This window comes from Haliaeetus leucocephalus, unplaced genomic scaffold, assembly GCF_000737465.1.
Source record: "Haliaeetus leucocephalus isolate CR32 unplaced genomic scaffold, Haliaeetus_leucocephalus-4.0 Scaffold144, whole genome shotgun sequence".
Lineage (NCBI taxonomy): Eukaryota > Metazoa > Chordata > Aves > Accipitriformes > Accipitridae > Haliaeetus > Haliaeetus leucocephalus.
The window spans coordinates 2674808-2690820 of record NW_010972580.1 but is presented as its reverse complement, the minus strand read 5'-3'; the positions used below and the strand labels follow the sequence as shown (position 1 = coordinate 2690820).

Below are 16013 nucleotides of genomic sequence, written 5' to 3'. Positions count from 1 at the left end.
TTCCATACATCAGAAATCTACAGACGTCTTCTACTCTATACATACAGAGATAATGTCTAAAACAATCTAAAAAAGGACAATGTGATGATATTGTAAGTATATGGAAAATGTCTTTTATATGTAGGGACAAAGTCAGGTGGGACACAGTCCTTCCATCTGCAGATTCCCAGGTTGAAAATACACTCATGTCAGATAAACATCTTGATTTAAAACAGATAAGGAAAAAAATATTCTTCCTATCACTGTTAAATTTGATCATTTATCTCCATTATCAGCCTGCCATTTACAGATTAGCTCCCAAATAACAGCCAATTCATCAGTGCGGGAGCTTGCTATTTCTGAAGCGAATCGGAGCACGCTGTCACTGTGCTTGTTTATTATTCTCCAAGCGCTTTTTGGGTTAAAGCATGAAAAGGGGGGGCCATATGACAGACGGACATCACTGTTCAAAACCAGACACTGCGTAATGCTTGTGATTCAATCATGATCTGTAGCAGCCCCTGTCATCCTGGCTCTCCAGCCTCCCGTCGCTCCTCCAGCGTGGCTCTGTGTTCATGTGAAGGACCATCTACTATTTCAGCTGTGAGCAAAGCCTGTTCATTGTACCAAATTACACAGCAGAGTTTTGGGCTCAGCTAATCTGCTAATTAAAGACTTAAATTCCAAATGCACATCTGAAAGCCAGTGTCAAGCGAGGAGACATTTTATTACAATCACCTGTAATAACCCCTTTGCGGTCCGGCGTTGAAAAATTTCACAGTATTTCATATTATCATTCAGTATCAGGAAAACTCTGACAAAGTCTTGCCAGTGATAGGAGAAAACACTCAAAATACAATTTTACAGTCACTTCTAGGTAAGTTTTTTATCTGTATCAACTACATTGAATATTAGTCTATGAAACTCAAGCACTCCATTGCAGTGAAGCTTCTCTTAGTACTACACCACAACTTCAAAATCCTCTATTTTAATACGTCAATGTGTCCCACAGGATCAAAAGTAATCACAGCCAGGCTGAACAGTACGATCAAGCCTTTAGTCTGTGGCCTACATTTCTGCATTAAATAATAAATACCTGGCACTCTGCATAGTTTCCAGTGCATCTCACTGAAATCATTAGTTCCCCTTCCAAGGGGTAACACTCAGGCAGATATTAATAGCCACATCTTCAGAAGCCTTTGCTAATTGTGCTGCTCTCAGTTTGAGGTACTTTTTTGCTACAGGGAAAGGATTAGTTAGGATTTTTAAGCTTCACAAAATGCTAATGCATATTACAAAGGTACCCCAAGGAACTCTGTTCTAAAAGGTGTTTAAATCCTATCGTTTATTAACCCCAAAATAATCTGGGAGGGGGTGAGCTACACAGAGCAACAGATCAGCAATTCCCATGTGAAGTTCCCACAGTGAGGTGCTTCTGCAGGAGGCCAGTCCCATGCCAGACACATGGTTCAAGGATCTCTCTCCATGGCAGCTTAAAAGGACAAATGTTCCCTACCCGAAATTCATGAACATGAAGTATCTGGACCCAGTCACTTCTGCTGCTGGCACTTACCAGCCGGTCAGCCCCAGGCTCCAGCTTAACTTCAGCACTAACGGGACGGGATGCATCATCTACTGCAGGATCAGGGGGTGATGCTTCACCAAGAACTATCAGCCCCTGGAAGAGAGGGAAGGGAACAGGAATTAACTGCAGGTCCTTCAGTCTCAGCAAGGAAACTGCGCATCCATCGTCCCCCAGAAACTACAACTATTGCACAGCCAAGGCTTGCATTCCCACTGCATTTTTCAGACATGATGCCAAACCGAATCCCCTGCTGCCTGGATTTTCCTGACATCTAAGCTGAACTCAGAGGGGGAAGGACAGTGCTGAAGCCAGATCACATGCCTTCAGATCATTAATAGTAGACAGTTAGCTCCCTCTCGGGCAAAACTGCTGAAATGCTGGTGCCATCCCACTTCCCATCCCTTCCCCTCCTCCCGCACATGGAGGTTCAGCAAGCTGCATGCCAGCAAAACCAAAGAGAACGTTTTGCTGTAGTGCAGAGCAGGAAACGACTGCTTTCATAGTACAAAGTGGAACTCGCCACCACAGCCAAGCAAACAATTTTGAGCGCGTGCCAAAAATCTACAGTCAATCTTGTTACTCTGAGCAGATTTTTTCAAAGAAGTGATATTCACAAAATTCAGTAAGAAAAGAAAAACACTGATAAACAAGCCATTGCTGTAACCCTAGCGGGACAAAGCACAGTGGCAGAGCACTGTTTTATCAGGCTTAACATATGTTGTCCTGTTTATGTTTTACTCTAAGCGAAGTTCACTCTAAAGGCAGAACTGCCTTCTCTCTGAACAACACGAAGTAAAATCATTATAATTATGTAGATTCTGAGCTATATAACAACAAAGCAGAGTAAAATGTGCAAGGGATTAGAGAGCTGGTGGAACCTACAGGCCATGAATATAGTCCAGGACAAAGACAAGCCAGGACAAAGACAAGTCAGAACAAGTTTGTGATCACTCAGACAAGGAGCTAGGGAAAGGGCTGCTCAGATTAACAGGCAGATCAGTCATCTAAAATAATTTTGGAGGTTGCACGGTATATCACAAGAAAGTGAGCCTGGAAGGGAACCTGGACACATTATCTGGAGAGAGGAGAGTGCTACAAGGCTTCCCTCAAAGCTCACAAAGTCAGACCTTACATATAACTGCATGAACAACTGATGCCATGGCACATGGCCACTGAAGTCTCTTGTAAGGCTGATCTTATGCCCTGACACAATCTTCTACACCACAGATTGCTGGCTTTCCAGAACTATGGGCTAGCTCATAGTTCAGTGATACTTTATTTAAAAACAGTTCATAAACTAAATACAACTGTACCTGGCCTCTGACCAGCAATGAGGGAGTAGCTAGCTTCTAGAATAAACATGATGACGATTTTCTAGAGTTTTCTGGCATCTCAGAAGGATGTTTAGTGGACAAGAGAGGCTGGAAGTCTAAATACTGCTGTGCTTTTCCTCTACTCTTGAAAGATCCCTCTCTGAAAGCAACCTATCACATTTCGCCATTGCTTCTAGAAACATCCTCAGGCATGCCTCAGCAAAGAGGTCAGTCATGTGCAGATGTCAGCTGTAGGAGACAGTGGACGTGAAAAAGGGAGAAACTGGGACTGAATGCAAAACTGGAACCAAGGAAACTGCCTTCTTTTAACAAACCAGAAAGCACTTCGGCTTCTCATTTGCTCAGCGAGAGAATGACATGGGGAATCAGGGGCATCAGGAACAGAAACAGCCACCAACGACTTCTGCCTTCAGTTTAAAGAAAGAGGATGAAGGGAGCTGCTCCATGCCTCAGGAAGGAGCAGTAATTAATTCTATATACTGTGGGTATTTGTTTAGAAGTATGTCCCTTTACCGGTGACTTTGACGCAGTGGCAACGCTTAACACAGCCTTCCCTGTGACAGTCACAGATTTGTTTTCTGTGCCCTCGTACAGAAGCTGCACTGCCCAAACCTACTGTGCACGCCAGTTGTCCTCTCTCAGCTCCTAGCCCACAAGACAGCTTCCATGAACCTACAGACCTGCAAGTTGGACAGCATCTTCCTACCGAGGGCTTGAGCTATCTGCTTTGCTTCCAAGAGTTTTAAATCTCCGTTATTTATACACTTCTGAATAATAGAGAGGGATTACAAGGGCAACATCAAATTTCCAATTCCCTTTCAGGAAAGGGAAAGGAGTAATGCATCTGAATTATTCCAAGGTCACACAATACTTGTGTTTCATCAGCATTTTCCAAAACAAAGAAAAAAGCGTGGCCCCCTCCAGTATTTATGGGCAAGCTTGCTGCTTTTTAACTCCCATTTTTATCACTAATTACAGTATTAGTGAGAAGTCAATCATACAGGTCTCAGATAGAGACAGATATAGAGATAGATCTCAGATGTCTCACAGTCCTGTAAGTCAGCAGCTTCTGCCAAGGGACGAATGGGTGAGGAAGAGGACTGACACACATTAAGACACATCAGAAAGAGACTGAGTGCCCTGAACAGCCCCACACAGGGACAGCAGCATCTTTCATCGTACCCTACGCCTGACATCCACTGCAGACACAGGAAACTCATGTGAGAGCTGCAAATTCTTCCAGCAAGAGGCTCCTCCTAATTCCCATCCCACCCTTCCCATCACGCGTTTCTCTTGACTCAGCAGCTCGGACCAGAGCACAGACCTCCCCATGGGACAGGCTGCACACAGATCAGACCAAAAGCTTGAAGGGAACACAGCGAACCCATCTCGGATGGTCTGGGAACAAGTTGAACCTGGATCTGTAAAGACAATGTGCAAAACAACCCTGTCTTTAAGGAGTTTTGGTCACTGTATTTCAACCAAGTATGCGACTGCACAAAATTCCTGCAGAAGCCCTTCATCTTAATTTACCTCTTATTCCATGTAAGAGTGAAACTCATAAGAGACACAGAAAGAGACAAAAAATGCTGTTCGTTCCTTTCCAAACATGGAACATCTGCCACCCATACATGCAGGGAGGTGCAAAGAGTCTGCGTGGGGGGGACGAGCACCGTGCCACACCCCATCTCAAAAAGGCCCAACAAAGCACATTTGTGAAAAGAAACAAAACCACCTTATTACCTTCATGGATATCCAGTCCCTTAAATTAACTGTACACGCTCTTCAAAGCCAACACAAAATAGCCTGCTATTTTTAAGCACCAGAAAACACAGTACTTTACAACTAACTTTGAACACACGCTCACTGATTTGTTGTTTTCCTCCGCATCTCACCAGGCTCCAGCTGAGCTGATCCAAATGTGCTGAAAACACAATTACTGCTGAGACACTCAGGCAGCAGTGTACCTTCAAACTAGAAGGTTATTTTCAACTGCCTGGTCCTTCTCTTGCTTTGATTTGACAAAGCAACGCATCTTTCTTGAAGGGTACACTGGGATGCAAACCTTAACATATAATGGTAATTTATCTAAAAAAAAGAATAAAGTAGAATAGCAGCTTTGAATTCCTGCAGCAGCTACACTTTAACCTCCTTATGGCCAAATAAGTTAGAGTTATGTTGATAGAAAAAACAAGGTGTCTCCAAATTCTTTAATTGCTGTCCTTGTACAATTTGAAGCCAAATCCATTCCAGTAAGACTCTTGTATTACTGAAACATGCACTCATCTATCTAGTCTCCTACACTTGTCCCAAGCTGCTTTTATGAATCTTACTTGAGTTTTTCCATTGATGAAAACAGAACATGTTTTACAAGGCATCCTCGAACTCGATAACACCAAGACAACAACCGCGGGGTGCAAGCAGCGATCTCCACGAAGTCCTATTAGAAAGATGGAGTATTTGATACTCGCTTTCTTGTTCACGCAGAACAGCCACTACCAAATCCTCAACATCTGAATTCTTCTGCCACTGTAAGTGGCATGCTTTATCTTCAATTCATGTATCAGGTTATCGCAGTTGAGGAGTTTTTGTTTGAACAAATCAAAAAAGATGACATCCTGTTTACTGAAACCTCAGATGTACTTTTCAACTTTGACACAATACCGTGATGTTCTCCTTTCAGACCTAGACTGCAACCTTAGATAAAAACATACGGGATGCTTGTAGACATTATCAGGCCATTTCACGAGTCTGTCAAGTTGTCATCATCTGGTGAAAGCACTGAATCTTCCACTTCATTAGATGAGTTTTCTCATTTCTTCAATTACTTAACTTTTAGCATATAAATGTTTAGCTATTTTGTATTTTATACTTAGAAACCATCTTAGAAACCATCTTGCATGATTGGCTTTCTTAAGACAGAAGGAAGATGATTCTTTCTGAAACCGGTTCATTAATATGACATACAGTTCGCTTCCCAGAAACCTTTTGCTCTAATCTCAGTAATGTATTCTGTTCAGCAAGCCATGCTCTTCCACCTAGCCATTTATAGCCCTCACTCACTCAATTAGCCTGTTTTTCTACATAGCTGCATAAAAGTCCAGTCTCCCTCCCCTGGCTGTGCTTTCTATCCGCCCGGAAGCCTCTCTCCCCGCCACCCCCAGAGCACCACACATCTTGGGAAAAGTGTTTGCCAGACTCTGAATTCCTGAGGATCTGTAAGTTGATGCAATACCATAAGCCTTCTTGCTACAAACTCCAGACTTTCCTCCCTCCAAGGCCTGACATTTAGACGTGCATGCCTGAACAAGTCTCAGTAACAATTCCTTCCTCATCCCTTCTCTGCTCTCCCCCGCTCTCCCGCCATCTGAGAGCAAGTCTGAAAAAATAATTCCTTCCACAGAGAAAGGTCATCACCTAGAAACAGTCTTTTTTTATGATACAGACTCAATTTTAAGCCTGTGCTATGTGATAGCATCTGAAGCTAACTTCCTCAACGGTCCCCTCCCTTCCCCCGTAAGTCTCTTGTTAGGTTGTTCCTTATCCCCATCTTCAGCTACTCCCGAAAAGAAAGAACGGGAAGATATTAAAAAAAAAAAAAAAAAAATCAAATAAAAAAGACAAAGGCTCAAATGATGGGGAACAGCAAGCCTGACTTTCAAGTAAGGTATTACTCTCTTCATGTTACCGTATTGAACCAGGGAAAAGAATTACACTCAGCCCATGCCAAATAACATTACAATTAGTCACAACTGTGCAATATGCTTTTTGAGAGATGCGGGGGGTGGGGGGGGAAGCATCAGGCTTTGCAGATGTACTCCCCGCTGCATCAGAAGAGAGACCAATTAGGCGGCAGACAAAGCAAAATCAGACGTATCCAAACACACTCCTGGTCCTCACCTTATTGGCTCTAATCTGCTTGTAAATGTCCGTTTGCTGCCGGATTCGGTATTCCAGGTCCGAGACATGGGCTTGGAGCCAATTCCAGCGACTGACGATGGCTGCACGGTCTGCTGCCCATCTCCACTCTGCCCTTCGCCTCCTGGAAAAACAGAGAGGGGAAGGGGGGATTATTTTGAGTGTGATTTTAATTATACAGTCCACAAAAAAACCTAGCAGAACTGACAGATAGATCAAAAGCTACATACTGAATGGCATGACTGATACCATCTAGCCACTGCTAATAATTACCAACCAAACTACAGACGTGCTATAAAAGCCATGCCTCCACAGAGCAATATTAAAACAACTTTTGGTACCCAGTGATTGAAGTCCTGCCTATGCAAGCGTTAAGATTTTATTCCACGCTTAGCTGAACCAGCAGCTCCAGTCCTACCTGGCCACATCTGCCAGACCCACTTTTCCAAGTCTTGGAGAAAATAAAACCCATCTGCCCTCCCTTCCTCGACATAGCCTCTTTAAAAAAAGACCTCTGTCATCAGTCACAAAATACGCCTGAACCAGCGCATACCACATGGCCACAATTAAAACTCAGTGGCAAGTTTCACAACACACCATCATTTGGTTTTAAGAGTAACCACTGTTTGGAGACAAGCAACAGAGCTAACAGCACCTTGCACAAGCTGCTCCCCTGCAACGAGGTGTTGCAAAGGAAAGCGGGCAACAGTAAACTTGATTTCTGCATCTGATGGCTTGACTGAGCAAACAAAACCAGGAAAAAACATCAGAAAATTACCAAGTGAACGACTCCTCCAGGGCTCAGAGGCGCAATGCGAGAGAAGGCGAGCACATGTGGGTGCATGGGGGAACCCACACACTTTGCAACTCTTGACTGATTTCCTACCTTCTTTATCTCTGCTGCGAACACAAAGTACGGTTCTGCAGGAGTGTAAACATGCTTTCACTAGTGCATGGACTATACCATTGCATTTTACAGTCAACTGTTACAAAACCACCCTTACTCTCTACTACCACACTGCAGGGCAGAAAGGAACACAAAGATGGAAAGGTACATATAAATCCATGGCTCTGCTCTTCCACATTAAAAGCCATAATACTAGGAAAATATACCCTAAGCATCCTGATTCTGGTGGATAAATATTACGGCTACCCAGAAAGGAAGAAAAACCACAACGTGGTGCAGAAACAAAGCATCAGCAGAAAGTGCATGCACAAATCCAGTGCCACTGCACAAAACCTTTGCCACATCTGCATGTTTGGCAGTTAAGAAATTAATCACAAAATAATTCCCTTTGTCTACCTCCCCCTCCTTTTGTAGCATTTTTGAACCCAGCAAGAGTACGCGGGGCACGGGAACCACCGCAATGTCCAGATTTTTCTTCCAAAATCTAACCAATAAGTCTTCTGCTGAGATTAACCCGTTTCAAAGCTGAAACCAGCCATTATAGCAAAAGCAGCACATGGTAAATGAAATTTACTACTGAAGCACCCCCAGCTGCAGAGATGGTAAGCAACAGCAATAATCAAGTTCTTAGAAAAATCTACACCTCCTATGCATCTGCCCTTATTTAGGCGTACTGCTACCAAATGCACTTGCCTAAAAAAAAACAAAACCAAAAAAATGCACCAGGGTTATTACAAGTTTCAAATCAGCTAATAGAAATACCCTGAAAAGTAGGAGTTGGTTCCTTCAAACTGCAAGCGAAACCCACAAATTTAGAACACGACACGTTCTCCATATTATTGCTGGACCTCCCGGCTGCGTGGGCGACATCGCTTCAGTGCCAATTTAGATGAGGCCAGATTTCCACCGAAATGGGTAATTGTATCTGCTGCCTACAGCCCTCTCCAAGACCATTTTCAAAGCACCTTTAGGAGCTTACATCCTTCACTCTGAAATATTTCCCTGTGTAAAGTGCCTGCTCTACTTTGATCAACACTGATCTTATGTTCAGTGGAAATTTTCATATTTATTATAGATGGATGCTACAGCAAGACCAGCTCTTAATCCTCCATCAGTTACACTGAGGATACAGTCAGCAGAGCCCGAGACAAAAGGCAGCTGAGCACTGAGGCCGGGTAAAGGTCTGACATACCCTACCAGCAAGGCAGAGTGACCACAGGGTTAATCTGGTTTACAATGGGCTGAGCAGTTGCCAACACCACCCCAGCATCACCCGATCATGCAGCTCTAATCCAGATCTCCGGTCCAGTCATGCTGTACTCTGTTCCAAGAAGGATAACGCCTTGCAAGCTTTATGGTCCCTCCTCCCCACAAGGGATCTCCAGTCTGAGCCTAAATGGCACGAAATCCCCTCCATGACACCCGATGGCAGAAAAGCGGTGTTTGGGCAGCAGATCTCCCTTATCTCGCAGAGACGTTTCTCTAAGCATCACTGGAAAAGAAAAGCGGCGCTGCTCTGACTCAATCACCCACAAGATTGACAGCGTTTTCACATCGCAGTTTCCCCCAGGACTTTCCAGAACACATTACTTCTCTGCCAGCCAAATTTCAGTGAAATTCTACCATACTCTCATTTCAGAAGCTAAGAACAATTTCACTGGAGAAGAGTTCAACGTTTTTATAGCTTAAAACCAGGAAAGACCCCTGCAATGGCTGTGTCTGCTTTTATGGCATCTTCAGCATCTGTGGATGCAATAGACTTTCCAGATCCCTAGAAAGTTTAGGACTCCAAGACAGATCTCAGCAGGCTTCAGTTTGCTCTCTGGCAATCCACGTAGCATTGGGAATTGTTTTTAGAAATATCATAAGCTGCTGAGAGCACCTCCAAACTGCCAGCTCCCTTGCTTGCCTCTGCAACATTATAAAGCACCTATACCTGCTGGAACAATACTGGCCTGCTCCATTAAGTACATCTCATTCTTTTGCTCAGATTACACAGGAATTGACATTAACTATAAAAAACACCTTATGCCCATTTAGATTCCTAAGTGACATGGCAGCGTAAGCAGCAGTAGACCTGCTCTTTACCTTAAAATCAGGACACATCCTACCCCAGAAAACCCACTGGATTTAAACCAAAAATAAACCAAGAAAGCGAAACACGGTAACGTATACTTCATCCTCTGACACCCTGCGGCATAGGTGGAGGAGGGGAAGATACATAATGATGGCTCAGCCACACTTTCCAAAACAGTATTGAGCGTAGTGTGGTCCTCTATATTTAGAATTAAGCCTTTTTCAGAGCCTGTTCAATTACACCCTTTGCTGCAACGTGCTGTCAGCAACATATATGTTTTTTCCTCATGTAGATCAGCTTTTGGATAACAAGCCATGTAGCTTCTTTAACTTTAATCTCTATACAAGTATTTTGCAAGATCAATTATTTTCTTGACTAGCACTAGAAAGTAGCAACCATGCACAAAATACAGGATCTGAAGTTGCTGCAGCCACCACCAGCAGTCACCTGAAACCTCAACCAGACACCCTGCTCTGGGGGGAGGGAAACCCACTTCCTTTCTTTCTAAACATTAGGGACTTTAACGTGATGATTAATAAAGGAGTTTATTGCACTTGCCCAAAATGGGTTTTGGATTAAGCTGAACACGAAGACTGAAGGGATGGCCAGATGGCTGCTGAGAGCAGTGTCGCTGAAAGCGCGCTGCGTGGCTTGTCCCGAGAGTGGTCCTGTGCTTCAAGAGGCAAAGCTGGCACAGGGAGTAACGTGACCAGCAGCAAAGCGGTTAAATCCTGCATCCTCCAAGGGAAAACCGCTCACCCTGCTGCTACAGGGGCAGGACAGCCCCTCCAGCTGGGACAGGAGGGTAAGCTCAGGAAAGAGCACAGAAAATGAATTATTTAGGAGCCCGATCCTTTTAAAAAACAATTTCCCAGGTAGGCTCATTCCCCTTCTGCAGGCACTGGTGTGCGCCCACAGCAGACGCCGCCACGGGAGCGACAGCCGCCCCTCGCCTGCGTGCACCCAGCTGGCGTGGCACTCAGCTTGACCGACAAGGACAGCGTCCTGCAAACTTAAGCAGATGGTGCTTATTGCAAATACTGCGCATGCGCAGAATTAGCAGCCTTACGTCTCCTCGCGCGGAGGAAACCCGCACATGCCCGGAAAGTGCCCAAGAGGGCTGGGATGGAGGAGGAAGAACAAGCAGGGAGATGAGCCAAGCTCAGCCCACAGGGTTATAAATACCGTGGGAGGCTGCAGGGCTGCATGGGAAGGGGGTGAGGGAAGAACGGGATACCTCTCCCCATCCGTGGCAGAAGACCTCAAGTCCTGCCCTTTATGGCTGCAGCCTCAAACCAGTGCCAACAGCTCCTGCCCCATGGTGCCAGGCTCGTGCTGTACTGTGCCCACCTCTCCAACAGAAACACACAGCCTTTAGGAAACTACAGGAAGAAACTTTATCAACATGACAAATTCTCAGAGGTAAACACTTCTTCCTAGAAAACAGCGGTTAGTTTCATGAGCCTGCAGAAGGGCAGGGGGAAAAAAATAAATCCTGTGTTACATCAGCCCAAGGGCTGGGCTTGGGATGGGCTCCAGTTCCTCCCTTAAGTAAAAAACAGGCAATTATGGGTTAAAATCAGTTATCCTAAATGGCAAAGTCAACTCCAGAAAACAAAACCCACCAGCCAGGTGCTCCTGCCAGGCAGCAGTGTCCCCGTTTCAGAGGCGGACGAGCCAACGGGACAGAAAGGTGACTCATTCCCGCTGGCCCAGCGAGCCACAAGGGGCAGGGCAGCCAGCCCCATGCACCACAGAGCTTGGCTTCAGCTATTTCAGAAAGGGGCGTGTGCTCTCATTTCATTATTTTTTTTTTAAATAAGCAATATAAATACAGCCCTGCCAATGAATACAGCAACACCTTGGTCGATGTTTTTTCATCGGTACGACCCGTGCTAGAGCCGGTTCAGCCATCTCAGCAGCCATGGTGCTGTAAAAGCTGTACAAGTTCCATATAGATAAGCCCTCCCTAATACAACCTCCAACTATGATACGTGCTTAAACCAAGCCAATGCATAAAAATCAAGTCAAAGCTGTCACTTCCACTTCCAAGGAACAGCACACCCGTGCCCTCCTCCCACGAGCAGGTTTTACATATTGCCTTAGAGGAAATTCCGGCCCATTAGAGTTCCCTGCTGCCGGCTGGTTTTGTACCAGCAAGTCTTACCAGACACACGTTTATTTTGCTTCTTCTGGACCTCAGAGAAGCTGCGTTGCCTCCCTCTACCAAGCGATTGGTAGTGAGAAGCCCCTGCTGTCCTTCAGTCTGTCTTGCTTTCTGCTGACTCCATACAGCTGAATGCCAACAGGGTGGACAGAGATGGCACCAACAAACTGAGGGAATTAGAGATTAGCAGAATTATTTTTCACCAGGAGACTGCCCTACTAAAGGCCCAGCTGCAAAGTGAACAGAGCAGATCCACCAGCTGCTGCTAAACCATCCTGATAATGACACGGAGCAGTACAAAAAAATGAAGTTAAAAGATTTCAGATTGGAAAGTTACAGGCTGGAGGGGAACTATGCATCAGAACCACTTCTAGGAGTCAGCAATAATGAATGAGAAACAGCCGCAGGGGTCTGGATTGAGATTGTTTCTGCCACCCAGTGCACTTCAGCAAACCCAAATCATCTTGATGTTAAATGAGGAATAACAGGTCGCGCTGAAAGAAAGAGTTGATGCCAGAAAGAGAGAGAAATGCGACACACAGGAACACTGAAAAACTTTTCACACAGCCAAGCAGCCTGCACGGTGAAATAGCAATGGGAGAGATTCACAGTGAACCAGAAAACGCCTTCGGCAATGAAGCACAAGCCCATGGTGAGCTGCACGGCGCTGCCGGGTCTGCTGCACCACAGCTGCCCTGCCTCCATGCCGGGCAGAGGGCAGGGGAGCTGGCACACCCCAGGGGCACGCAGCAGATCTGGAAGTCCTCGGCTGTGACACTGCCAGCCTCTCCCAGTGCAGATACAGATTAATGCTGCAACACGAGGCAATAAGCTGCGGCTTTCCAGGCACTTTCCATATGGTTCCCCTCCTCCACTATTTACTGGCCTATCCCCAGGGGCTTCTCTGTCCCCTGAAATGCAGTCACCTACCAACACAGAGGCTGCTCTATATTTACTCTCCCCCTTCTGATGCAGCTTTCGATGGAAGAAATCACCGAAGATCACCAGGTCTAGTCCAAAGCCCCAGATTTCAAGACCTTCCCCCAAAAGACACACAACCTCAGCCTCTCTCACCTGCCAGAGGCAAGCTGGAAAGGTGTTAGGTGATTTCACGTAGGAGGCTCACCATGGCATTAGGACAGACCCCAAGAGGTACAGTATAGGACATTTCTTGAATAAGACAATTAAGTATCTGTCCACCAAATGAGGCTTCAGAACTGGGAATCAGGAGATGTTTGCCAGATGACCCACAACTGGGGCTCCACTTTGACAATCCTGAATGTGCCATGCTGTGGGGAGAAGGATTTAGTCTCTTAACACCCAGCCAAGACACAGCTGGGTCAACATTTCACTATTTGAGGGAGAAGAAAGGGAGTGGAGATTGTAGAACAATATCCCACGGAGCTTCCTCTGCAAGACTGTCTGCACGGAGCTGGTTCTTCACGGAGGTCTCTATCTTGAAACACTCTTGTGCTATATGGCCAAATTCTCCTTTTCTTGGATTGTCTGATCCCACCCCCCATGTTGACTTGCTGGAGTCCCACCCCAGCACACCACATCCTTTCCCACCAAAGGCACGGCCCACACTGAAAACCTGGGTTTGTTCTGGAGATGCTGTCCACATTCATCCCTTGTGGGTCTACCAGGTTTTGGCTCTGTTGGGGGGGTTGTCAGAAAAACAGGCTGGGTGCTACTGGTTTGCCATGAACTGCTCCTAACATCCCAGCTGGTTGGCTCTGGATTGGTAACAACCTGCTTTTGGCCTCATATGGCCCTTCATGCACTTGTCCTCTCCCTGAGGAACCAAGAAAAAATACACGTGCATGATCTCATCATCAGTTACACACATCTCTCAGACTATGCCAGCCAATTTGCAACTGCAGGAAGCCACAGTCCCATCCTGAATTTTGATTCTGCTCCAAAATCTCTGCACAAGCTGCCTTCCTCTTCCCAGCTCTGTACTCAACACGTCCCACCACTGCCAAAATGCTCAGAGGTGCACTTCGTGCCTTCCTGAGAGCTGCCCAAGTACCAGCACTTGATGCAATTCACTGTTCTTAACTAGAAGAGGGATCTTGCTGCCAGCTACAGCAAACAAAAACAGTGCACACCAGAGCTGAGTTCCCATTTCCACCTGGGATTTTCAGCAGGGACAAAACCTGCCAACAGACCACAAAAGCAGTTTCAAATATGACAGTTTATGACATTCAGCTGTCAACTCTATTAAAGGGCAAATCGTCCATATTAATTCTGCCTGCTTTCCTTGCATTACCTACCACAAGGCAGCAGCCCCAGGGCAAAGTTTAGTAGTACGAATGCGATGCAATGCTTCATGTCCATACTGGTACAATGCCTAATCCTGAACAATAGCGGGATGCCAAGAGACATCTTAAGGTTAAATCAACTCCTGTTGATTCACCGGAAACTGAAAAACATTAGCATTAAAACTAGGTTAAAAAAAGCTCCCCACTCCCTTTCTCTGCTCATCTTTTGAGGGGCTCAAATGTCAGTACTGAAAATGAAGTAAAACATCAGGACACTTGCTTTCAGAGTCCATGCTAGGCACAGCATTTACAAGGCTTACACACCCTGGGAACCCAGGACAAGCCCAAGTAAAAAGCCATGTGCTCTGCTCACATACACAATTTTGACAACAATATTCTAAGCTTCATCCCCCAAGCACTACTTTTCAAATTTGCAACTACTTTGCAACTTTTTCAATTGCTCTCATGATCTTTAATTGTGCCTCACTAAAAGAAGAGATTTGCACCCGACTCAGCTGCTATTTTTCTAGTTTGCTCCTGTCCCCATATAGTCTTAAAATTCATTCCTCTGCTCTAACCCTCTACAACAGACCACCAAGCTTTTATACCTTCTTTTTAAGACCAGTGCAAAACCAGATCTATGAGTTAAAATCTCCGAAATACACTTGCATGACAGCTCCAAAGGAGGAAGAGAAAACCCCACAAGGCTCAAGAACAATCTCATTAGCCGATCATAACATTTCTGCCTGCGAAGAAGCCAAAGTGAACAATTTGTTCAGCTGAACACCCGCCCCCACCCTGTGGACAGAAACATCAGCTTCTGAAGGGCTCTTCTATTCACAGCATGTGCTCAGCACTAATCTAAATCTAGTTCAAACCTCAACTCAGTTCATTCATTCCCGTATTCAGAAAAAATGAAGACCTCTAGAGGCTGGGAGTAAAGAGTTATTTCCACTGTTCCTCACTGAAAAACCCCCACTGCTGGGGGAAATTTGTGAGCACAAATCCTAAGGCATTTTGCTGAGGAGCAGGACTAAGCAAGGATGCCAGGCTTCTGCCCAAGAGAGAGGGCAGCACTGGCTGGCCGCCAGCAACCCAGGGGCCATGCATAATTTGCATTCAAATAAAGCAGATCACAACTGCCCTCCTTTTTGATGATAGGGAACCATCCAAACCACTCCACCGGCCACAGCATGCAATGCTTTGTCTACAGAGCAGCCATCACTCGGATCAGGATATGAAAGGTTTGTTTTGGCATCTCTAGTTCATTTCTATTAAAAAAGAAAAAAAAAGAAAAGAAAAGAAGAAAAAAAAAAAATTGGCCCGGCCAGCCACTAAAAGATGCCTGAACTCCTGCATAGAAATTATGGCAGGACGAGACCGCACAGCCTGTGGCAAGTGCATACAGCAGAACCCAAATTTCTAACACTCCAGTTGCAGAATCAGTGTCTAGCCCACGGCTCAACACTGGTGTAGAACCATGGGTCCCAGCAGCCCCTCAACCCGAGGCAATCCTCCATACTAGAGTTAATTTCTTGCTTTCTCCCTTCTTACTGCTGCAGCCAAAGCCTTTGCCCCAGGCCACACTCTCATGGCAGTTTCTCTCCCAAAAATATCCCCAAATCCCTTCCTAGCAGAAGGTAAGTGCAGCCCAAGGACCCAAGAAAACTCTTGGACAGGTACAAAACTCAATCCACAAACAGACCTACAGAAGGAGAAACAAAGAGGGAAATTAAAAATTCCAAAGTGAAACAATTGGGGGGGGGGGGGAGGGGGGGGAGG

General features: G+C 45.5%; 1 protein-coding gene across 3 annotated transcripts in view; it reads right to left on the bottom strand.

Moving 5' to 3' along the window:
• Positions 1–16013, bottom strand: part of KANSL1 (KAT8 regulatory NSL complex subunit 1) — a 98806-nt gene that overhangs the window by 22073 nt on the left and 60720 nt on the right. For 2 of the 3 annotated variants that reach the window (XM_010561401.1, XM_010561402.1), the window contains exons 3-4: positions 6799–6940; positions 1553–1657 (exon numbers count right to left, since the gene is read on the bottom strand). In XM_010561401.1, coding sequence (XP_010559703.1) covers positions 1553–1657; positions 6799–6940 — 247 coding nt within the window. The remainder of the gene's footprint in view (positions 1–1552; positions 1658–6798; positions 6941–16013) is intronic. The other variant, XM_010561403.1, reaches the window with a different exon arrangement.